We start from the raw sequence: 24,050 nt of genomic DNA on the forward strand, positions 1-24,050 counted from the left end.
TTTTATCCCACTTTAGAATAATTTCTAAATATTTTCTCGTCACCATTCCGATCAGTCATTTTTGGGGAGAACTGAATGCCTTTGTAATTTGCTGTAAAAAAAAAAAACTATAGAAGAGTCAGATTGATGATTAACAAAGTTAATCTTTAGAAACACGGAAATGTATCTCATTCGGCTAGTTAGCTGTCTATGTGTGAAGTTGCTCTGGTTTCAAGTGGTTAATTGTATGTTCATATTTAACCCATGTAGCCTTAAGATACAGCATTATATACGATTTAATAATAAATCAGACTCTTTCGATATGATTTGCCTTTTCTATGTATTTTGTTTTTAAGTCACACATTTCGTGAGACTATGCGTGGCTTCTCTTGTTACATTGTCTCAAAGTATCCCGTGTCATTTAGCCTGAGCAATGGGATGGTTTCTCTACAATCGCAAAACCATTGCAATGTAACCCGTAGGTTACATTTTCCTGTTTGAAAGAAATACCCTCCCACCCCCGTAAAGGCTACTCTGTATCATCTTCGCTTCAGACTCGATAGTGGTTGACAATGTGTATATAGGCATATTTATAAACGTGAAATAGTGTTGTGTTGGAAGTATTGTGTTCTTTATCGCACATGCCTTTTTAGACTTAATATAACATCCATGTCATTATACTTAGCCACAATTTGGAAAATAGGCAATTTATATATCCCTGTGTTCCTGCGTATAGGCTAAAATAAATAGTTACATTGTCCGAGTAGTTTGGCTGTTCCATTTGCTCATATTTTTGAGTGGGCTTTTCAATCGGTTACAGTTACAGTAGGCTACCCGCTGGACTGCTTCTGTTGCGGCCACTAGGGCCTTCCATGGCGATGTCCACTGGTTGTTGGCTGGTGGTGCGTCTGTAGCTGTGTGTGAGGAGGGCAGCCTACTGAGCCTAGGCGGTCTTTAGCCTCAGTCTGATCTGAGCATGTAGGCTGGAACCATAAACACATCCTGAAGCAAGCGTTTACCCTAGTAAACCCCACAGCACCGAGACATGCTACATCCCCATGAGCTCAGCCGCGGACGTATGTTCTTGGATAGATCTCGGTTCTTATAGCGCCAGTTATAGGTTTGAGAAGCGGGAGGAGATGACGGCGAGGAAAGCCGCTTTTCAACCGCTGTCCAGCTCTCGCATCCCGGAGAGGAAGGGAGCGGCTGACCGGGGGAAGACTAACTCCGACTGGTCTTATCCTTTCTCCCAACAGGAGCCGGAGAAAGGCCAATCAACAGCAGGGATCCATGCCCATGTGGTGGGGGCTGTCGGGGGCTCTGGGGCCGTGGATGAGTCGTCAGACAGCGAGGGAGAACAAGAAGGCCCGCAGAAACTCATTCGGAAAGTGTCGACCTCCGGACAGCTCAGAAGCAAGGTAAGAAAAGACACGTCTGTTTATATGTCTGGTGCCAGTCTCGACTTGATTCATGTTTTGGAGGCATAGGCTACATTATTTTGTAGTGTGCGCTATCGTGCGTCTTTCTTGTGGTGTTGTATCGGTAGTCTAGTCCATGTTGCTTTCATGGAAGGCAATATCAACTAATAACACAGTTTGACTTTGACAACCAGCACGCATGATTCTGAATGTCACATATTCAGACATTTTATGCAACATTTGACAATAGAACAGAACATCTATCGAAAATAAACTGTGGAACGCATTCCGCATTGTTGTTTGATCTACAGGTAGCCGTTTTGTTTTGAGACAGTTGGAGCGCTATTATAGCCTAGCCTGCCTATTATAGCCTAACTTAGTACACTTTTACTTTCAAATTATGGAGATTTGTTTTCAGTGTATTAAGTTGAACTTTTTCCGTGAAACAACTGAAACTGAAACTGTATGATAACCAAAACTAAGCTACAGCATAGAGGATGGTGGAGTTCCTTCCACCTGACAGACACCTTAGCGGTCATGGTTCACTTTACACAGACACACTATATATGAGTCTCTCTTCTCCCATCAGAAAATAGCCACTTAATTATTGACATGTCCACTCCACCCTGCCTTTATTATTAAAGTAACGGTTTATATTTAGACATGGGACACTGGGCTGGAGCACAGGGATTTGTTATTCACATTTACATTGAAGTCCTTTTGCAGACATTCTTATCCAGAGCAACTTACAAGAGCAGATAGGGTTATGTGTGTTCATTAGCTTACCTGACAGTAGAACACATTCCTGAAGTAGGCTAACATCTTGTCACAGGAGTGTAAGAGGCTCAAGTAGAATCGTTGAAGAGACATTGTCTCTCACTTACCAAACGATTGTAGAAAAGTGCATGTTCGTTTCGATAATTGAGGGCTACTATGTGTACAGTACCGAAACCTTATGCCTCAATAAATACTACACACAATGTGCACGGTTATCTTCACTGTATTGGCCTGGCAATAACTCCGGTGTAGTACATTTACCTATAGCGCTGCATGGCGCTTATTCAATTCACAACATATTGCAGATAGAAATGAAAATATGTTTGTATGACAGAGATGTATGATCTGTCTATATTCTGTTCTGTAATCATAAGGCTACATTTATATTAGACGTCGTCAGAAGACTGTTGTATCTACAGTATATCAGACAGCTACTTTTCATTTGACCTGCGGTACCACCCAGTGTTAGTAAAGCTACTGTATAAACACTGTTGATGTAGTTAGCTGTGTTATAGTCGTGTAATTGTTACATTGTAGTTGTGGTGTATTGTAATAAGCAAAGTTAAGTGAAGATGATGTGTGTAATGTTTGAAATTTTAAAATAGCTAGAGAAATCGTCAGATATGGGCAGAAGAGAGAGATGGGATGAGTGACCTGTATCTGAATGCAGAAGTATATCTCTGTCTACCTGCATGTGTTCCCGGGCAGAAGATGGTGTGTGTGTGTGTGTGTGTGTGTGTGTGTGTGTGTGTGTGTGTGTGTGTGTGTGTGTGTGTGTGTGTGTGTGTGTGTGTGTGTGTGTGTTTGTGCAGAAGGGTATTAATGGAGCAGCACGCTGGCTCTGTGTGTTGTTCCAACTCTGGTTGTTTGCTCAACCTGTGTGTGTGTGTGTTTGGTCACCGCCTGAATCACTGTCTGTCTGAGGACATTCTGCCCCTCTTTCGTCTGCCATCTATCTGGTTGCCCAGGACAACCACCACATCCCTGTCCCCTGATTGACTGGCGCCATGGCAACGCTGCCTGTGGAAGACCCTGGTAGGCCAAAATACATTGTACCATGGGTTTTCTGTTCTGCCGTATGTGTTATAGACAGTATTTACCAGATTTCATCCAACTAATGATAATATGGTAATTTACCTTTAGCAGGTGCCATTATTCAAATCATCATAATATATGTAGGCTACAGTAAGTATATGGTACTTTACAGTTAGTACGTTTAGTTACTAAGGACATGGTTCTTCAGTATATGATCCACATCTCTGGGGTTGCAAAGTCTTTACTAACTTGGACTCAGTGTGTAGGGTTTTTACCAACTTGGACTTAGTGTGTAGGGTTTTTACTAACTTGGACTCAGTGTGTAGGGTTTTTACTAACTTGGACTCAGTGTGTAGGGTTTTTACTAACTTGGACATAGTGTGTAGGGTTTTTACTAACTTGGACATAGTGTGTAGGGTTTTTACTAACTTGGATTTAGTGTGTAGGGTTTTTACTAACTTGGACTCAGTGTGTAGGGTTTTTACTAACTTGGACTCAGTGTGTAGGGTTTTTACTAACTTGGACTCAGTGTGTAGGGTTTTTACTAACTTGGACATAGTGTGTAGGGTTTTTACTAACTTGGACATAGTGTGTAGGGTTTTTACTAACTTGGACTCAGTGTGTAGGGTTTTTACTAACTTGGACTCAGTGTGTAGGGTTTTTACTAACTTGGACTTAGTGTGTAGGGTTTTTACTAACTTGGACTTAGTGTGTAGGGTTTTTACTAACTTGGACTCAGTGTGTAGGGTTTTTACTAACTTGGACTCAGTGTGTAGGGTTTTTACTAACTTGGACTCAGTGTGTAGGGTTTTTACTAACTTGGACATAGTGTGTAGGGTTTTTACTAACTTGGACATAGTGTGTAGGGTTTTTACTAACTTGGACTCAGTGTGTATGGTTTTTAGTAACTTGGACTTAGTGTGTAGGGTTTTTACTAACTTGGACTTAGTGTGTAGGGTTTTTACTAACTTGGACTCAGTGTGTAGGGTTTTTACTATCTTGGATTTAGTGTGTAGGGTTTTTACTAACTTGGATTTAGTGTAGGGTTTTTACTAACTTGGACTCAGTGTGTGGGGTTTTTTCTAACTTGGACTTAATGTCTTTTTAATTCTAACTGTAAAACATTGTTGTAATTCGTAAATTAATTATAGTGGTCTGTGAAAGCACTTGTTATTAAATAGTTAATTAAAGATTTGTGCCAATTGTAGGTCGGATTCTGGATTGGTGTCATGACATCAAGCTATGTAACAACCACAGGGAGAGAAGCACAGAATGCATGGACAGTGCATTAGGAAAGTATTTAGACCCCCTTGACTTTTTCCACATTTTGTTACATTACAGCCTTATTCTAAAATAGATTAAATTGTTTTTTTTCCCCTCATGCCAGGTTTCCTCCAGACGTGACGCTTGGCATTGAGGCCAAATAATTCAATCTTGGTTTCATCAGACCAGAGATTCTTGTTTCTCATGGTCTGAGATCGTTGCATCGACACATTCCGTCTCTACTGACAATTCCTTCGATCTCTTGACTTGGTTTTTGCTCTGACATGTACTGTCAACTGTGGTATCTAATATAGACAGGTGTGTGCCTTTCCAAATCATGTCCAATCAATTGCATATACCACAGGTGGACTCCAATCAAGTTGTAGGAACATCTCAAGGGTGATCAATGGAAATAGGATGCACCTGAGCTCCATTTCGAGTCTCATCGCAAAGGGTCTGAATACTTATACTTAGGTATTTCTGTTTTTATATTTAATACATTTCTAAACATTTCTAAAATCCTGTTCTCACTTTGTCATTATGGGATAGTGTGTGAAGATTGATGAGGAAATACATGTATTTAATTCATTTTAGAACAAGGCTGTAAAAAAGTGAATAGCATCTGAGACTGAGTCCAGAACTGACAGAGAGGAAGAGAGCCAGGGACAGATATATATATATATATATTTATTTTTTATTTTTATTAGGCTAGTCCGTTATTTACAGTGGGGAGAACAAGTATTTGATACACTTCCGATTTTGCAGGTTTTCCTACTTACAAACCATGTTATTATTATTTACCTTCAATGACGGCCTAGGAACAGTGGGTTAACTGCCATGGTCCGGGGCAGAACAACAGATTTTTACCTTGTCTGCTCAGTGATTTGATCTTCCAACCATTCGGTTGCTACTCCAACCACTAGGCTACCCTGCCGCCCCAAATATACAGATGTACTGTTTGGAACAGTAAATCATCAAAATGAGAAATTAACACTGATTTGATGTTAATATAATTACAGTGAGATGAATATCATGAGAAGTATAGTCTTTCCAATCCTGACGGTCTGAGAGGGGATGGGTGCCTTATTGTCGCTGTTCTAACCACTAATGTGATTTGGGAACCTGATACAGCCGTTGGAAAACTGAGTGTCTGTCAATCAGCTGACCCTGACTATGTATGTGTGTGTCCAAGCCCTGCACTAAGCAGACAGACTGAGACACAACTGCCACAAAGCACTACATTCCTGGCTGAATCTTAACAAAGTGTGTGTGTGTTTGAGTGGTAATACATGCTGACTGTTGAGTGAGAGAGTGAGTGAGTGAGAGAGAGACAGTCTTTTACGAAGAGTGTTTCGATTGTTACTGCGTCTGTCCTCCCCTTCACCTTTTCTCTCCTTCCTTTGTGCAGTTCCTTGCTGGGTTTGGTTTTGTCGTTTTTGCCCCCGTCTTCTCCTCTCTCCCTCCCTCCTCCAGCACCCTCCCCTGGATGGAGGTCATTTTAAAGCTGTGTTCTGTTCTGTTTGGTGTTCCTTCACACCCAATGACAAAGTGTCGTTAGAGACAGGGAAAGGCAAGGTGTGATCCCCACCACCCTCAAAGGCCTCAGTCTAAGTTTTTTTTATATATATCTAGAGTATTGTTGTGGGGGGGGGCTACATCTGACAGGCTACGTCTGGCTATGACAGGCTACGTCTGGCTATGACAGGCTGTGTCTGGCTTTTACAGGCTATGTCTAGCTTTGACAGGCTATGTCTGACTTTTACCAGCTATGTCTGGCTTTTACCAGCTATGTCTGGCTTTTACAGGCAATGTCTGGCTTTGACAGGCTACGTCTGGCTTTACAGGCTGCGTCTGGCTTTTACAGGCTACGTCGAACTTTGACAGGTTACGTCTAACTTTGACAGGCTATGTCTGGCTTTTACCAGCTATGTCTGGCTTTTACAGGCAACGTCTGGCTTTGACAGGCAACGTCTGGCTTTGACAGGCTACGTCTGGCTTTTACAGGCTACGTCTGGTTATGACAGGCTACGTCTGGCTATGACAGGCTACGTCTGGCTTTTACAGGCAACGTTTGGCTATGACAGGCTACGTCTGGCTTTGACAGGCAACATTTGGCTATGACAGGCTACGTCTGGCTATGACAGGCTACGTCTGGCTTTGACAGGCTACGTCTGGCTTTGACAGGCTACGTCTGGCTTTGACAGGCTACGTCTGGCTTTGACAGGCTACGTCTGGCTTTTGCAGGCTACGTCTGGCTATGACAGGCTACGTCTGACTTTGACAGGCTACGTCTGGCTTTGACAGGCTACGTTGGCTTTGACAGGCTACGTCTGGCTTTTGCAGGCTATGTCTGGCTTTTGCAGGCTATGTCTGGACAGCCTTACAGGCTAACCTGTCAAAGCTAGCTTTGACAGGTTACGCAAAGCCAGTAGCCTAACTTTGAAAGTTAGGCTATGTCTGGCTTTTACCAGCTATGTCTGGCTTTTACCAGCTATGTCTGGCTTTTACAGGCTACGTCTGGCTTTGACAGGCTACGTCTGGCTTTGACAGGCTACGTCTGGCTTTTGCAGGCTATGTCTGGCTTTTACAGGCTACGTCTAACTTTGACAGGTTACGTCTAACTTTGACAGGCTATGTCTGGCTTTTACAGGCAACGTCTGGCTTTTACAGGCAACGTCTGGCTTTGACAGGCTACGTCTGGCTTTACAGGCTGCGTCTGGCTTTTACAGGCTACTTCTGGCTTTGACAGGCTACGTCTGGCAGGCTTAAAGCAGAAACATGTATCACTACAAAGGCATACAGACAATAGCTCTGGCCATCAGTAAAACTGTCTCATCAGACTCCGGTCGGCTCAAACAACTATTTGCCTTCTTATGAATGAAGGAATTGGAGTTTACTGTGTATTTGGAGATGAGCTACAAAGCTCAGTGACCAGTTTTCTGAACCTGAAAAAATGCATTCATCTCCCTAAGTCACTGCCTGTCCTTCCAACTTGACTATTGTACTATAATCTTAAATGGATCCCTTCCGAGACCAAGCACTACCACATGATAATGTCCTTTCTAGCATGGACATATAGTGGCTTCTAAAGCCCATTAGAGTCCGACAGTCTCTTGTAGTGTATTTTTCTGTGTGTGCGTGCGTGTGTGTGAATGTTATCTCTGATCTCTGTCCAGACCCTCCTCTAGGCTCCTTATCCCTGATTAAAGGTGAGTGGCTGTGCTGGCCAGAATGTCTTTGGCCTCTCCTCTCCTCCGCTAGCCAAGAGTGTGTGGCAGGCAGAAGAAACATACCCTGTGGACCTGAGCTGTGATAGGGAAGAAGCAGTGATATGTATGTGGCTCTGCACTCCAATTGGACAGAATCAGGAAGTGTTCCCCATGGCTTTTGATTCTGGTAGGTTAGAAGCAGAGATACAGTGCCTTCGGAAAGTATTCAGATCCCTTGACTTTTTCCACAATTTGTTAGATTACAGCCTTATTCTAAAATTGATTAAATTGTTTTTTCCCTCATCAGTCTAGACACAATACCCCATAATGACATCACAATACCCCTTAATGACATCACAATACCCCATAATGACATCACAATACGCCATAATGAAAGAGACACAGTTTTTTTTAGATATTTGAGATACTTTATGAGAACCCCTCACCCCCCTCCCTTCCCGAAAATATCAAATTTACAAGTATTCACCCTTTACTCAGTACTTTGTTGAATCACCTCTGACAGCGATTACAGCCTTGAGTGTTCTTGGGTATGACGCTACAAGTTGGGCACACCTGAATTTGGAGAGTTTCTTCCATTCTTCTTTTGCAGATAGTCTCAAGTTCTGTCAGGTTGGGTGTGGAGTGTTGCTGCACAGCTATTTTCAGGTATCTCCAGAGATGTTCCTGTAGCAGGCTAAGAAATAGGGGATATATCTGGTGTTAGGAGGTGTATGTCCTAACTGTAGCAGTACAGGGGATATGGTGTTAGGAGGTGTATGTCCTAACTGTAGCAGTACAGGGGATATGGTGTTAGGAGGTTTATGTCCTAACTGTAGCAGTACAGGGGATATGGCTTTTAGGAGATTTATGTCCTAACTGTAGCAGGCTAGGGGATAGGGGATATGGTGTTAGGAGGTGTAACTCCTAACTGTAGCAGGCTAGGGGATAGGGGATATGGTGTTAGGAGGTGTATGTCCTAACTGTTGCAGTATAGTAGCTTGACTAGAAGCTGGATATCCTCAGGGGCAGGATGCAGGCCTGTTCTCTTCAATTTTCCTTTCAGGGAACTCCTGCTTGCTCCACTCTTATCCCCGCAACACAGCTGCTGGACTCATTGGAGCTCAGCCTTTGTCCATTGTGTGTGTGTGCTTCAATATTCAGGCCAGAGAGAGGTGTGTGTGGGTGTATATTACTTGGTGGTAAGGTTGTTCAGTTCTGTCTGGCAGGCCTGCCCTCAGTGTAACAGGGGAATGTGCGTGTGTGTAAGTGTGTGTGTGTGTGTGTAAGTGAGTGTATGTATGCTTGTGTATGTGTGTGTAACTGTGTGTGTGTGTGTGTGTGTGTGGCAGAGGAACAGGCTAATAATAGATTACTTCTGGCCCAGTTGGCCACAGGAAGGAGGTGGGGACAAGGAGATGAACTACGGGGGCCAAGGAGGGACAAACTAGAATATAGAACAGAAAACTAGAGCAAAGCTACTTTTTTTTCATGCTTCACAAAAAAAGTTTTACTTCGAACTTGAGATGTCTCATAATCAGGCACAAGGGACTTATGTAGAAGTCTTGCTCTTCTTCACCATCTCTACTCTGGCCTCTTTTCTTCGTAGAAGAAGCTGTAGAAGCTGATCTTGTTTTAGCAGTGTCCAATATTTCTGGTAATGTATTTTTGGGACTTTTAGTCCTTGTACTTGCTGCTGGTAGTTTTACACTCTTGCTCCCAGTGCTGGTAGTTTTACACTCTTACTCCCAGTGCTGGTAGTTTTACACTCTTGCTCCCAGTACAGGTAGTTTTACACTCTTACTCCCAGTGCTGGTAGTTTTACACTCTTGCTCCCAGTACTGGTAGTTTTACCCTCTTACTCCCAGTGCTGGTAGTTTTACACTCTTGCTCCCAGTACAGGTAGTTTTACACTCTTACTCCCAGTGCTGGTAGTTTTACCCTCTTACTCCCAGTGCTGGTAGTTTTACACTCTTGCTCCCAGTACAGGTAGTTTTACCCTCTTACTCCCAGTGCTGGTAGTTTTACACTCTTGCTCCCAGTACAGGTAGTTTTACACTCTTACTCCCAGTGCTGGTAGTTTTACACTCTTGCTCCCAGTACAGGTAGTTTTACACTCTTACTCCCACCCTCTCTCTCAGTTATGCGGCCCTCATGATGTCTCTTAGTCAACCCTGTGTTCCGAAATCTCTGATTGGATTAGCCGTGCAGCCTGCTCATTGGACAGTGTACTCATCTGTGTAGAGCAGCTCTGACCTTTAGATGAGTGACAGGAGCGCCTTATGAGAGGAGAAACACTCCTGCCGTGTGTGTGTATACGTGTGTGTCTGTGTATATGTGTGTGTTGTAAATTCAGCTAAAGCCAACCTACCTACCCCAGTCCCATTGTCAAAAGATGTGTCGAGTGTAGACCCAGCTACCTACCTCCCCTACAGAGTCTATAACAAGGCTATGACTTCATAAGCCGTGTGTGTCCCTTGCTATTAAATCCTTACGCACTGGATCTTTGATAGGCGTCACAGGCGAGCAGCGTTTGCCTTATAAGGTAGTCCGTAATGCGGTATTTCACCTTAATCCAGTTGAGGTATTTAGGCTTTAAACGATGCTACGTAAAAGGAGGAATTAACATTTGAAGCATGTAAACAGTCAAGCCAAGTGGCCAGTGTTTGGCTTGGGGCCTCTCTGCATAGGGCAGACCTTAAACATATATCTAGGATCTGATTCACCTAACCCAGCCCTATCTTTAACCATAAAGGTGATTTATCTGGCAGCCAGTTTCATTTTCAATACCATCTCTGTTTTTTTTTTTAGCTATATTTGCATTAGGTTGAACTTTTCTCAACTCTGGTCACATCGCCAATGTTCACAGAGTGGCCTGGTGTATTCCAATTGTCATTCTAGAGTAAAATAAAAAATACCTTAATAGAAAATGACTCAAGTAAAAGTGAAAGTCACCCAGCAAAATACTACTTGAGTAAAAGTCTTAAACTATATGGTTTTAAATATATTTAAATATCAAAGTGAATGTAATAGTTAAAATATACTTAATTATCAAAAGTAAAAGTAGAACTATAAATTATTTCACATTCCTTAATTAAGTAAAACACTATTGTATTTATTTCTACAGATGGCCAGACGCACACTCCAACACTCAGACATCATTTACAAACAAAGCATTTGTGTTTAGTGAGTCCGCCAGATCAGAGGCAGTAGAGATAACCAGGGATGTTTACTTGATATGGGTGTGAATTTAACCATTTTGCTGTCCTTCAAAGTGTTTGAAATGTAACATACTTTTGGGTGTCAGGGAAAATGTACTGAGTAAAAAGTAAAACATTATTTTCTTTAGGAATGTTTTTTTATTAGATTTTTTTTCTTACCTCCTATTTAATGAGGCAAGTCAGTTAAGAACAAATTCATACTTACAATGACGGCCTACCCCAGCTAAACCCTAGCCTGGACTCCCAATCACGGCCGGTTGTGATAGAGCCTGGAATCAAACCAGGGTTTGTAGTGACGCCTCTAGTACTGAGATGCAGTGTCTTAGACCACTGCGCCACTCGGGACCCCAAAAATGTAGTGGAGTAAAAGTAAAAGTTAAAAAAAAAAATATAAATAGTAAAGTCAAGTACAGATACCACAAAAACTACTTAAGTAGTACTTTAAAATCTGTCAGACAGCGTGAGAGCTGCTGCTGCAGCATCTCAAACATTCATCAGAAGGCAGGTTTCATCAGCGTGTCACACGCCACTTTGCAATGAGCTGAAGGCAGTAGGCTGTGACTACTGATACTTAAGTACTTTACATCACTGGTGTATTCCCTTTCCATTGAAAAAAAGTTATTTCCAGTTATTTGCTGAAAGTGGTATCCTCTACAAAATATACAGTTAGCGTGAGCGAGCATGTTTTGTTATCCGTATCCAGGCTGTGTTAGTTAGTGAGACAGTGAGTTATCTGTATCCAGGCTGTGTTAGTTATTGAGACAGTGAGTTATCTGTATCCAGGCTGTGTTAGTTATTGAGACAGTGAGTTATCTGTATCCAGACTGTATGTTAGTTAGTGACAGTGAGTTATCTGTATCCAGACTGTATGTTAGTTAGTGACAGTGAGTTATCTGTATCCAGACTGTGTTAGTTAGTGAGACAGTGAGTTATCTGTATCCAGACTGTGTTAGTTAGTGAGACAGTGAGTTATCTGTATCCAGGCTGTATGTTAGTTAGTGAGACAGTGAGTTATCTGTATCCAGTCTGTGTTAGTTAGTGAGACAGTGAGTTATCCGTATCCAGTCTGTATGTTAGTTAGTGACAGTGAGTTATCTGTATACAGACTGTATGTTAGTTAGTGACAGTGAGTTATCTGTATACAGACTGTATGTTAGTTAGTGACAGTGAGTTATCTGTATACAGACTGTATGTTAGTTAGTGACAGTGAGTTATCTGTATCCAGTCTGTATGTTAGTTAGTGAGACTGAGTTATCCGTTAGACTGTGTTAGTTAGTGAGACAGTGAGTTATCTGTATCCAGGCTGTATGTTAGTTAGTGAGACAGTGAGTTATCCGTATCCAGACTGTGTTAGTTAGTGAGACAGTGAGTTATCTGTATCCAGGCTGTATGTTAGTTAGTGAGACAGTGAGTTATCTGTATCCAGGCTGTGTTAGTTAGTGAGACAGTGAGTTATCTGTATCCAGGCTGTATGTTAGTTAGTGAGACAGTGAGTTATCTGTATCCAGGCTGTGTTAGTTAGTGAGACAGTGAGTTATCTGTATACAGACTGTATGTTAGTTAGTGACAGTGAGTTATCTGTATACAGACTGTGTTAGTTAGTGAGACAGTGAGTTATCTGTATCCAGACTGTATGTTAGTTAGTGACAGTGAGTTATCTGTATCCAGTCTGTATGTTAGTTAGTGAGACAGTGAGTTATCCGTATCCAGACTGTGTTAGTTAGTGAGACAGTGAGTTATCTGTATCCAGGCTGTATGTTAGTTAGTGAGACAGTGAGTTATCTGTATCCAGGCTGTGTTAGTTAGTGAGACAGTGAGTTATCTGTATCCAGGCTGTCTGTTAGTTAGTGACAGTGAGTTATCTGTATCCAGACTGTATGTTAGTTAGTGACAGTGAGTTATCTGTATCCAGGCTGTGTTAGTTATTGAGACAGTGAGTTATCTGTATCCAGACTGTGTTAGTTAGTGAGACAGTGAGTTATCTGTATCCAGGCTGTGTGTTAGTTAGTGAGACAGTGAGTTATCCGTATCCAGACTGTATGTTAGTTATTGAGACAGTGAGTTATCTATATCCAGACTGTATGTTAGTTAGTGACAGTGAGTTATCTGTATCCAGACTGTGTTAGTTAGTGAGACAGTGAGTTATCGGTATCCAGTCTGTATGTTAGTTAGTGAGACAGTGAGTTATCTGTATCCAGGCTGTGTTAGTTAGTGAGACAGTGAGTTATCTGTATCCAGGCTGTGTTAGTTAGTGAGACAGTGAGTTATCTGTATCCAGGCTGTGTTAGTTAGTGAGACAGTGAGTTATCTGTATCCAGGCTGTGTTAGTTAGTGAGACAGTGAGTTATCTGTATCCAGTCTGTATGTTGTTAGTGAGACAGTGAGTTATCTGTATCCAGTCTGTGTTAGTTAGTGAGACAGTGAGTTATCTGTATCCAGGCTGTGTTAGTTAGTGAGACAGTGAGTTATCTGTATCCAGGCTGTGTTAGTTATGAGACAGTGAGTTATCTGTATCCAGACTGTATGTTAGTTAGTGAGACAGTGAGACAGTGAGTTATCTGAGTTATCTGTATCCAGACTGTGTTAGTTAGTGAGACAGTGAGTTATCTGTATCCAGGCTGTGTTAGTTAGTGAGACAGTGAGTTATCTGTATCCAGACTGTATGTTAGTTAGTGAGACAGTGAGTTATCTGTATCCAGGCTGTGTTAGTTAGTGAGACAGTGAGTTATCTGTATCCAGGCTGTGTTAGTTATCTGAGACAGTGAGTTATCGGTATCCAGGCTGTGTTAGTTAGTGAGACAGTGAGTTATCCGTATCCAGGCTGTGTTAGTTAGTGAGACAGTGAGTTATCTGTATCCAGGCTGTGTTAGTTAGTGAGACAGTGAGTTATCTGTATCCAGGCTGTGTTAGTTAGTGACAGTGAGTTATCCGTATCCAGGCTGTGTTAGTTATTGAGACAGTGAGTTATCGGTATCCAGTCTGTATGTTGTTATTGAGACAGTGAGTTATCTGTATCCAGACTGTGTTAGTTAGTGAGACAGTGAGTTATCTGTATCCAGACTGTGTTAGTTAGTGAGACAGTGAGTTATCTGTATCCAGTCTGTATGTTAGTTAGTGACAGTGAGTTATCTGTATCCAGTCTGTATGTTGTTAGTGAGACAGTGAGTTATCCGTAACCAGGCTGTGTTAGTTATTGAGACAGTGAGTTATCTGTATCCAGTCTGTATGTTAGTTATTGAGACAGTGAGTTATCTGTATCCAGTCTGTATGTTGTTAGTGAGACAGTGAGTTACCTGTATCCAGGCTGTGTTAGTTATTGAGACAGTGAGTAATCTGTATCCAGGCTGTGTTAGTTAGTGAGACAGTGAGTTATCTGTATCCAGGCTGTGTTAGTTAGTGACAGTGAGTTATCTGTATCCAGACTGTATGTTAGTTATTGAGACAGTGAGTTATCTGTATCCAGTCTGTATGTTGTTAGTGAGACAGTGAGTTACCTGTATCCAGGCTGTGTTAGTTATTGAGACAGTGAGTAATCTGTATCCAGGCTGTGTTAGTTAGTGAGACAGTGAGTTATCTGTATCCAGGCTGTGTTAGTTATTGAGACAGTGAGTTATCTGTATCCAGGCTGTGTTAGTTATTGAGACAGTGAGTAATCTGTATCCAGGCTGTGTTAGTTAGTGAGACAGTGAGTTATCTGTATCCAGGCTGTGTTAGTTATTGAGACAGTGAGTTATCTGTATCCAGGCTGTGTTAGTTATTGAGACAGTGAGTTGTCTGTATCCAGGCTGTGTTAGTTATTGAGACAGTGAGTTGTCTGTATCCAGGCTGTGTTAGTTCGTGAGACAGTGAGTTATCTGTATCCAGACTATGTTAGTTAGTGAGACAGTGAGTTATCTGTATCCAGGCTGTGTTAGTTAGTGAGACAGTGAGTTATCTGTATCCAGACTGTATGTTAGTTAGTGAGACAGTGAGTTATCTGTATCCAGACTGTGTTAGTTATTGAGACAGTGAGTTATCTGTATCCAGTCTGTATGTTAGGTCAGTGAGACAGTGAGTTATCCGTATCCAGGCTGTGTTAGTTAGTGAGACAGTGAGTTATCTGTATCCAGGCTGTGTTAGGTAGTGACAGTGAGTTATCCGTAACCAGGCTGTGTTAGTTATTGAGACAGTGAGTTATCTGTATCCAGTCTGTATGTTAGTTATTGAGACAGTGAGTTATCTGTATCCAGTCTGTATGTTGTTAGTGAGACAGTGAGTTATCTGTATCCAGGCTGTGTTAGTTATTGAGACAGTGAGTTATCTGTATCCAGGCTGTGTTAGTTAGTGAGACAGTGAGTTATCTGTATCCAGGCTGTGTTAGTTAGTGAGACAGTGAGTTATCTGTATCCAGGCTGTATGTTAGTTAGTGAGACAGTGAGTTATCTGTATCCAGGCTGTGTTAGTTAGTGAGACAGTGAGTTATCTGTATCCAGGCTGTCTGTTAGTTAGTGAGACAGTGAGTTATCTGTATCCAGACTGTATGTTAGTTAGTGACAGTGAGTTATCTGTATCCAGGCTGTGTTAGTTATTGAGACAGTGAGTTATCTGTATCCAGACTGTGTTAGTTAGTGAGACAGTGAGTTATCTGTATCCAGGCTGTGTGTTAGTTAGTGAGACAGTGAGTTATCTGTATCCAGTCTGTATGTTAGTTAGTGAGACAGTGAGTTATCTGTATCCAGTCTGTATGTTGTTAGTGAGACAGTGAGTTATCTGTATCCAGGCTGTGTTAGTTAGTGAGACAGTGAGTTATCCGTATCCAGTCTGTATGTTAGTTAGTGAGACAGTGAGTTATCTGTATCCAGACTGTGTTAGTTAGTGAGACAGTGAGTTATCGGTATCCAGTCTGTATGTTAGTTAGTGAGACAGTGAGTTATCTGTATCCAGACTGTGTTAGTTAGTGAGACAGTGAGTTATCTGTATCCTGACTGTGTTAGTTATTGAGACAGTGAGTTATCTGTATCCAGGCTGTATGTTAGTTAGTGAGACAGTGAGTTATCTGTATCCAGACTGTGTTAGTTATTGAGACAGTGAGTTATCTGTATCCAGGCTGTGTTAGTTAGTGAGACAGTGAGTTATCTGTATCCAGGCTGTGTGTTAGTTAGTGAGACAGTGAGTTATCCGTATCCAGTCTGTATGTTGTTATTGAGACAGTGAGTTATCCGTATCCAGTCTGTATGTTGTTAGTGAGACAGTGAGTTATCCGTATCCAGGCTGTGTTAGTTAGTGAGACAGTGAGTTATCTGTATCCAGACTGTGTTAGTTAGTGAGACAGTGAGTTATCTGTATCCAGACTGTGTTAGTTAGTGAGACAGTGAGTTATCTGTATCCAGGCTGTGTTAGTTAGTGAGACAGTGAGTTATCTGTATCCAGGCTGTGTTAGTTAGTGAGACAGTGAGTTATCTGTATCCAGGCTGTGTTAGTTAGTGAGACAGTGAGTTATCTGTATCCAGACTGTGTTAGTTAGTGAGACAGTGAGTTATCTGTATCCAGACTGTGTTAGTTAGTGAGACAGTGAGTTATCTGTATCCAGACTGTGTTAGTTAGTGAGACAGTGAGTTATCTGTATCCAGACTGTGTTAGTTAGTGAGACAGTGAGTTATCGGTATCCAGTCTGTATGTTAGTTAGTGAGACAGTGAGTTATCTGTATCCAGACTGTGTTAGTTAGTGAGACAGTGAGTTATCTGTATCCAGACTGTGTTAGTTAGTGAGACAGTGAGTTATCTGTATCCAGACTGTGTTAGTTATTGAGACAGTGAGTTATCCGTATCCAGTCTGTATGTTGTTAGTGAGACAGTGAGTTATCTGTATCCAGGCTGTGTTAGTTATTGAGACAGTGAGTTATCGGTATCCAGTCTGTATGTTGTTAGTGAGACAGTGAGTTATCGGTATCCAGTCTGTATGTTGTTAGTGAGACAGTGAGTTATCGGTATCCAGGCTGTGTTAGTTAGTGAGACAGTGAGTTATCTGTATCCAGGCTGTGTTAGTTAGTGAGACAGTGAGTTATCTGTATCCAGGCTGTGTTAGTTAGTGACAGTGAGTTATCTGTATCCAGACTGTATGTTAGTTATTGAGACAGTGAGTTATCTGTATCCAGTCTGTATGTTGTTAGTGAGACAGTGAGTTACCTGTATCCAGGCTGTGTTAGTTATTGAGACAGTGAGTAATCTGTATCCAGGCTGTGTTAGTTAGTGAGACAGTGAGTTATCTGTATCCAGGCTGTGTTAGTTATTGAGACAGTGAGTTATCTGTATCCAGGCTGTGTTAGTTATTGAGACAGTGAGTTGTCTGTATCCAGGCTGTGTTAGTTCGTGAGACAGTGAGTTATCTGTATCCAGACTGTGTTAGTTAGTGAGACAGTGAGTTATCTGTATCCAGGCTGTGTTAGTTATTGAGACAGTGAGTTATCTGTATCCAGGCTGTGTTAGTTATTGAGACAGTGAGTTGTCTGTATCCAGGCTGTGTTAGTTCGTGAGACAGTGAGTTATCTGTATCCAGACTATGTTAGTTAGTGAGACAGTGAGTTATCTGTATCCAGGCTGTGTTAGTTAGTGAGACAGTGAGTTATCTGTATCCAGACTGTATGTTTGTTAGTGACAGTGAGTTATCCGTATCCAGTCTGTATGTTGTTAGTGAGACAGTGAGTTATCCGTATCCAGGCTGTGTTAGTTAGTGAGACAGTGAGTTATCTGTATCCAGGCTGTGTTAGTTAGTGAGACAGTGAGTTATCCGTATCCAGTCTGTATGTTAGTTAGTGAGACAGTGAGTTATCTGTATCCAGACTGTGTTAGTTAGTGAGACAGTGAGTTATCTGTATCCAGTCTGTGTTGTTAGTGAGACAGTGAGTTATCTGTATCCAGACTGTATGTTAGTTAGTGACAGTGAGTTATCTGTATCCAGACTGTATGTTCCAGTTAGTGAGACAGTGAGTTATCTGTATCCAGGCTGTGTTAGTTAGTGAGACAGTGAGTTATCTGTATCCAGGCTGTGTTAGTTAGTGAGACAGTGAGTTATCTGTATCCAGGCTGTGTTAGTTAGTGAGACAGTGAGTTATCCGTATCCAGTCTGTATGTTGTTAGTGAGACAGTGAGTTATCTGTATCCAGGCTGTATGTTAGTTAGTGAGACAGTGAGTTATCTGTATCCAGTCTGTATGTTGTTAGTGAGACAGTGAGTTATCTGTATCCAGTCTGTATGTTGTTAGTGAGACAGTGAGTTATCTGTATCCAGTCTGTATGTTGTTAGTGAGACAGTGAGTTATCTGTATCCAGTCTGTATGTTGTTAGTGAGACAGTGAGTTATCTGTATCCAGTCTGTATGTTGTTAGTGAGACAGTGAGTTATCTGTATCCAGGCTGTGTTAGTTAGTGACAGTGAGTTATCTGTATCCAGGCTGTGTTAGTTAGTGAGACAGTGAGTTATCCATATCCAGGCTGTGTTAGTTATTGAGACAGTGAGTTATCCGTATCCAGTCTGTATGTTGTTAGTGAGACAGTGAGTTATCTGTATCCAGTCTGTATGTTGTTAGTGAGACAGTGTGGCGGATGGGTTTAAGTTGACACAGCTGGTTGACAGCCAGAATGACAGCTACAAGCCTATGTCTCTGTTTGTAGTTCTCCCCTCAGAGAACACTTTTCCTCTTCTAAAAATAGCCCTCCCCTGTGTGCCCCCAGAGTGCTGGTCTACACCCAGCGTTTCCGTGTGTGTGTGTGTGTGTGTGTGTGTGTGTGTGTGTGTGTTTGTTTATTTTCAGAAGGAGAGAGCAGATCTAAGTTGCCGCGGAAGGAGGGAGCAGATTCTGTCCCAGAGACAGGATAACCTGTGGGAAACACACACACACACGTGTCAGAGGAAGGCCCTAAAAATTGTCAAAGACTTCAGCCTTCCTATTCATAGACTTTTCTCTCTTCTACCGCACGGCAAGCGGTTCCCGGAGCGCCAAGTCTAGGTCCAAAAGTCTCTTTAACATCTTCTACCCCCAACCCATAAGACTGTTGAACAGATAATCAAATGGCCACTGGAATATTTGCATTGACCCCCTTTTTTTACACTGCTGCTACTCGCTGTTTATTATCTATGCCTAGTCAATTTACCCCTACCTACATGTACATATGACCTCAATTACCTGTTTATTATCTATGCATAATCACTTTACCCCTACCTACATGTGCATATGACCTCAATTACCTGTTTATTATCTATGCATAGTCACTTTACCCCTACCTACATATACATATGACCTCAATTACCTCAACTTGCTGTTTATTATCTATGCATAGTCACTTTACCCCTACCTACATGTACATATGACCTCAATTACCTGTTTATTATCTATGCATAATCACTTTACCCCTACCTACATGTGCATATGACCTCAATTACCTGTTTATTATCTATGCATAGTCACTTTACCCCTACCTACTTATACATATGACCTCAATTACCTGTTTATTATCTATGCATAATCACTTTACCCCTACCTACATGTGCATATGACCTCAATTACCTGTTTATTATCTATGCATAATCACTTTACCCCTACCTACATGTGCATATTACCTCAACTAACCTGTTTTTATCTATGCATAGTCACTTTACCCCTACCTACATGTACATATGACCTCAATTACCTCAACTAACCTGTTTATTATCTATGCATAGTCACTTTACCCCTACCTACATGTACATATGACCTTAATTACCTCAACTAACCTGTTTATTATCTATGCATAGTCACTTTACCCCTACCTACATGTACATATTACCTCAACTAACCTGTTTATTATCTATGCATAGTCACTTTACCCCTACCTACATGTACATATTTTTATTTCACCTTTATTTAACTTCTTGCGACGAGCAATCCCGTATCCGGGAGCGTAATCATAGCCTCAAGCTCATTACCATAACGCAACGTTAACTATTTCTGAAAATCGCAAATGAAATGGAAGAAATATATTCACTCACAAGCTTAGCCTTTTGTTAACAACACTGTCATCTCAATGAGTTTTCAATGAGGAGACTCTCAGTTAGATAGCAAATGTCCATTTTTTCCAAAAATATTATTTGTGTAGGAGAAATCGCTCCGTTTTGTTCATCACGTTTGGCTAAGAAAAACCCCCGAAAATTCAGTCATTACAACGCCAAACTTTTTTCCAAATTAACTCCATAATATCGACAGAATCATGGCAAACGTTGTTTAGAATCAATCCTCAAGGTGTTTTTCACATATCTATTCGTTGATATATCATTCGTGGCAGTTGGGTTTCTCCTCTGTAGCAAATGGAAAAGTACTGCAGCTGGAGATTACGCAATAATTGCGACGGAGGACACCAAGCGACCACCTGGTAAATGTAGTGTCTTATGGTCAATCTTCCAATGATATGCCTACAAATACGTCATAATGCTGCAGACACCTTGGGGAAACGACAAAGTGTAAGCTCATTCGTGGCCCATTCACAGCCATATAAGGAGTCATTGAAACACAGCGCCTTCAAAATCTGGGGCACTTCCTGTTTGAAATTTCATCTTGGTTTCGCCTGTAGCATCAGTTCTGTGGCACTCACAGACAATATCTTTGCAGTTTTGGAAACATCAGAGTGTTTTCTTTCCAAAGCTGTCAATTATATGCATAGTCGAACATCTTTTCGTGACAAAATATCGCGCTTAAAACGGGAACGTTTTTCATCCAATAATGAAATACCGCCCCCAGAGTTCCAAGAGGTTTATTTAACCAGGTAGGCTAGTTGAGAACAAGTTCTCATTTACAACTGCGACCTGGCCAAGATAAAGCATAGCAATTCGACACATACAACAACACAGAGTTACACATAGAATCAACAAAACATAGAATCAAAAGAAAACAAAAAGTCTATATACAGTGAGTGCAAATGAGGTAAGATTAGGGAGGTAAGGCAATAAATAGGCTGTAGTGGCGAAGTAATTACAATATAGCAATTAAAACACTGGAATTGTAGATGTACAGAATATGAATGTGCAAGTAGAGATACTGGGGTGCAAAGGAGCAAGATAAATAAATAAATACAGTATGGGGATGAGGTAGGTAGATAGATGGGCTGTTTACAGATGGGCTATGTACAGGTGCAGTGATCTGTGAGCTGCTCTGACAGCTGGTGCTTAAAGCTAGTCAGGGAGATATGAGTCTCCAGCTTCAGAGATTTTTGCAGTTTTTCCAGTCATTGGCAGCAGAGAACTGGAAGGAAAGACGACCAAATGAGGAATTGGCTTTGGGGGTGACCAGTGAAATATACCTGCTGGAGCGCGTGTTACGGGTGGGTGCTGCTATGGTGACCAGTGAGCTGAGATAAGGTGGGGCTTTACCTAGCAGAGACTTGAAGATGACCTGGAGCCAGTGGGTTTGGCGACGAGTATGAAGCGAGGGCCAACCAATAAGATCATACAGGTCGCAGTGGTGGGTCATACATGGGGCTTTGGTGACAATACGAATGGCACTGTGATAGACTACATCCAGTTTGTTGAGTAATATGACCTCAATTACATCAATACCCCCCTCACATTGACTCAGTACCGGTACCCCTTGGATAGAGACTCCTTACTGTTATTTTATTATGTTACTTTTTAAAACTTTAATTTATTTAGTAAACATTTTCTTGACTCTTATATTTCTTAAAACGTGGTTGTTGGTTAAGGGCTTGTAAGTAAGCATTTTACGGGAAGGTCTACAGCTGTTGTATTTGGCGCATTTGACAAATACAATTTAGTTTGATTTGATTTGACATACAGTTCATTCATCTCTCTCTCTCTCTCTCTCTCTCTCTCTCTCTCTGGTTCACCTGTAAAACTCCCCATGAAAATATTGAAAAGGGGAAACATGGCTCAAACACTCTTATTTTCCACATTGTGAGGGTCTCTGAAAGTAATGTCAAACTTGAGAATAGAAGACAGATGCGTATTTAGTCAAAGGATTTAAAACATGTTCAAACCACTGAGTTCAACAGATGGTTAAAACTTCAACAGATGGTTAAAACTTCAACAGATGGTTAGAACTCTATCCTCTCTCTCCCTCTCTCTCTCTCTCTCTCTCTCTCTCTCTCTCTCTCTCTCTCTCTCTCTCTCTCTCTCTCTCCCCACATCTCTCTCTACCTCCCTACCTTTCTCGCTCTTGCTCTCTATCTCTCTTGCTCTCCTCTCCCTGCATCTCACTCTCTACCTCCCTACCTTTCTCGCTCTTGCTCTCTATCTCTCTTGCTCTCCTTCTCTCCCTGCATCTCTCTCTACCTCCCTACCTTTCTCGCTCTTGCTCTCTATCTCTCTTGCTCTCCTTCTCTCCCTGCATCTCTCTCTACCTCCCTACCTTTCTCGCTCTTGCACTCTCTCGCTCTCTCGCTCTCTCTCTCTGTCTCTCTCTATATGTCTCTCAGGCCTGAGTGTGAGTGATGTGTGTTTATACTGGGTCAGAGAAGCGAGGGATTTGTAATGGTCTTTCTTTTCTTCTCTGTTGTTTCACCAGTTCTTCTCCCATGCATGAAATTGGCACACACACACACACACACACACACACACACACACACACACACACACACACACACACACACACACACACACACACACACACACACACACACACACACACACACACACTCACACAGGCCCAGGGCCTGTAGTCACTGATCACACCTCTGTGTTTATCTACAGGAAACTCTACTGAGATAAGTGTGTGTGTGTGCCAATTTCATGCATGGGAGAAAAAAGACTGGCGTGAGGGATTAATTCTTCCCACACATATGTTGTACCCTCCTTACCTGGAGGGTACAACATGCATATGCTGTGCTCCATGGGTGTGAGTGTGTGGCTCCGCAGGTGTTTGTGTGGCTCCACGGGTGTGTGTGTGTGGCTCCACGGGTGTGTGTGTGTGTGTGTGTGGTGTGTGTGCGTGGCAGTGTGTTTTAGGTTTTGTGCTATTTCTTAATAATTGTATGAACTCATTGATTGACATGGGGGTTGGGGTCAGTTTACTTCTCTATTCAGACAATTACATTTGAGGTCAAATGTAACAACAGTGTTCTTCTACCCCCCCACCCCCAACCCAACCCAACCCACTGTCTCTTTCTAGACCAGTGTGAAAGAGGGATTGTTGCTGAAACAGACAAGCTCATTCCAGAGGTGGAAAAAACGCTATTTCAAACTGAGAGGACGAACACTCTACTATGCCAAAGATGCCAAGGTAAATTACACACACACACATGTACACATACATGAACACACATTAACAGCGCATTAGGGAAGTATCCAGACTTCACAGCCTTATTCTAAAATGAATTACATCTACACACAATAACCCATAATGACAAAGTGAAAACAGGTTTATAGAAATACCTTATTTACAAAATAATTCAGACCCTTTGCTTAGACACTCCAAATTGAGCTCATTTGCATACTGTTTCCATTGATCATCCTTGAGATGTTTCTACAACTTAATTGGAGTTCACCTGTGGTAAATGAACTCTTTGACCTGAATGCCAACGACACATCTGGAGGAAACCTGGCACCATCCCTACGTTGAAGCATTGTGGTGTTAGCATCATACTGTCGGGATGTTTTTCAGCGCCAGGGACTGGGAGACTAGTCAGGATCAAGGGAAAGATGAATGGAGCAAAGTACGTAGAGATCATTGAAGAAAACCTGCTCCAGAGCGCTCAGAACCTCAGACTGGGGTGAAGGTTCACCTTCCAACAGGACAACGACCCTAACCACACAGCCAAGACAAAGCAGGAGTGGCTTCTGGACAAGTCTTTGCATGTCCTTGAGTGGCCAAACCAGATCCAGGACTTGAACCCGATAGAACATCTCTGGAGAGACCTGAAAATAGCTGTGTCCCCATCCAACCAGACAGAGCTTGAGAGGATCTGCAGAGTAGAATTGGAGAAACTCCCCAAATACAGGTGTGCCAAGCTTGTAGCGTCATTCCCAAGAAGACTTGAGGCTGTAATCACTGCCAAAGGTGCTTCAACAAAGTACTGAGTAAAGGGGCTGAATACTTGCATGTATGTAGATATAATATTTCAGTTTGAAAAATGTTATGCATTTGCAAACATTTCTCAAAGCCTGTTTTTGCTTTGTCGTTATGGATTATTC

The 24,050-nt window shown here is 41.9% G+C and overlaps 1 protein-coding gene across 1 annotated transcript in view; it reads left to right on the plus strand.

Moving 5' to 3' along the window:
* Positions 1-588: 588 nt before the first annotated feature.
* LOC112224720 (diacylglycerol kinase eta-like) overlaps positions 589-24,050 on the plus strand; it is a 131,980-nt gene continuing 108,518 nt past the window's right edge. The window contains exons 1-2 of the mRNA XM_042319949.1: positions 589-1,397; positions 23,029-23,139. Coding sequence (XP_042175883.1) covers positions 1,038-1,397; positions 23,029-23,139 — 471 coding nt within the window. The 5' untranslated portion in view covers positions 589-1,037. The remainder of the gene's footprint in view (positions 1,398-23,028; positions 23,140-24,050) is intronic.

The sequence above is a fragment of the Oncorhynchus tshawytscha genome, linkage group LG03 (assembly GCF_018296145.1).
Source record: "Oncorhynchus tshawytscha isolate Ot180627B linkage group LG03, Otsh_v2.0, whole genome shotgun sequence".
Classification (NCBI taxonomy): domain Eukaryota; kingdom Metazoa; phylum Chordata; class Actinopteri; order Salmoniformes; family Salmonidae; genus Oncorhynchus; species Oncorhynchus tshawytscha.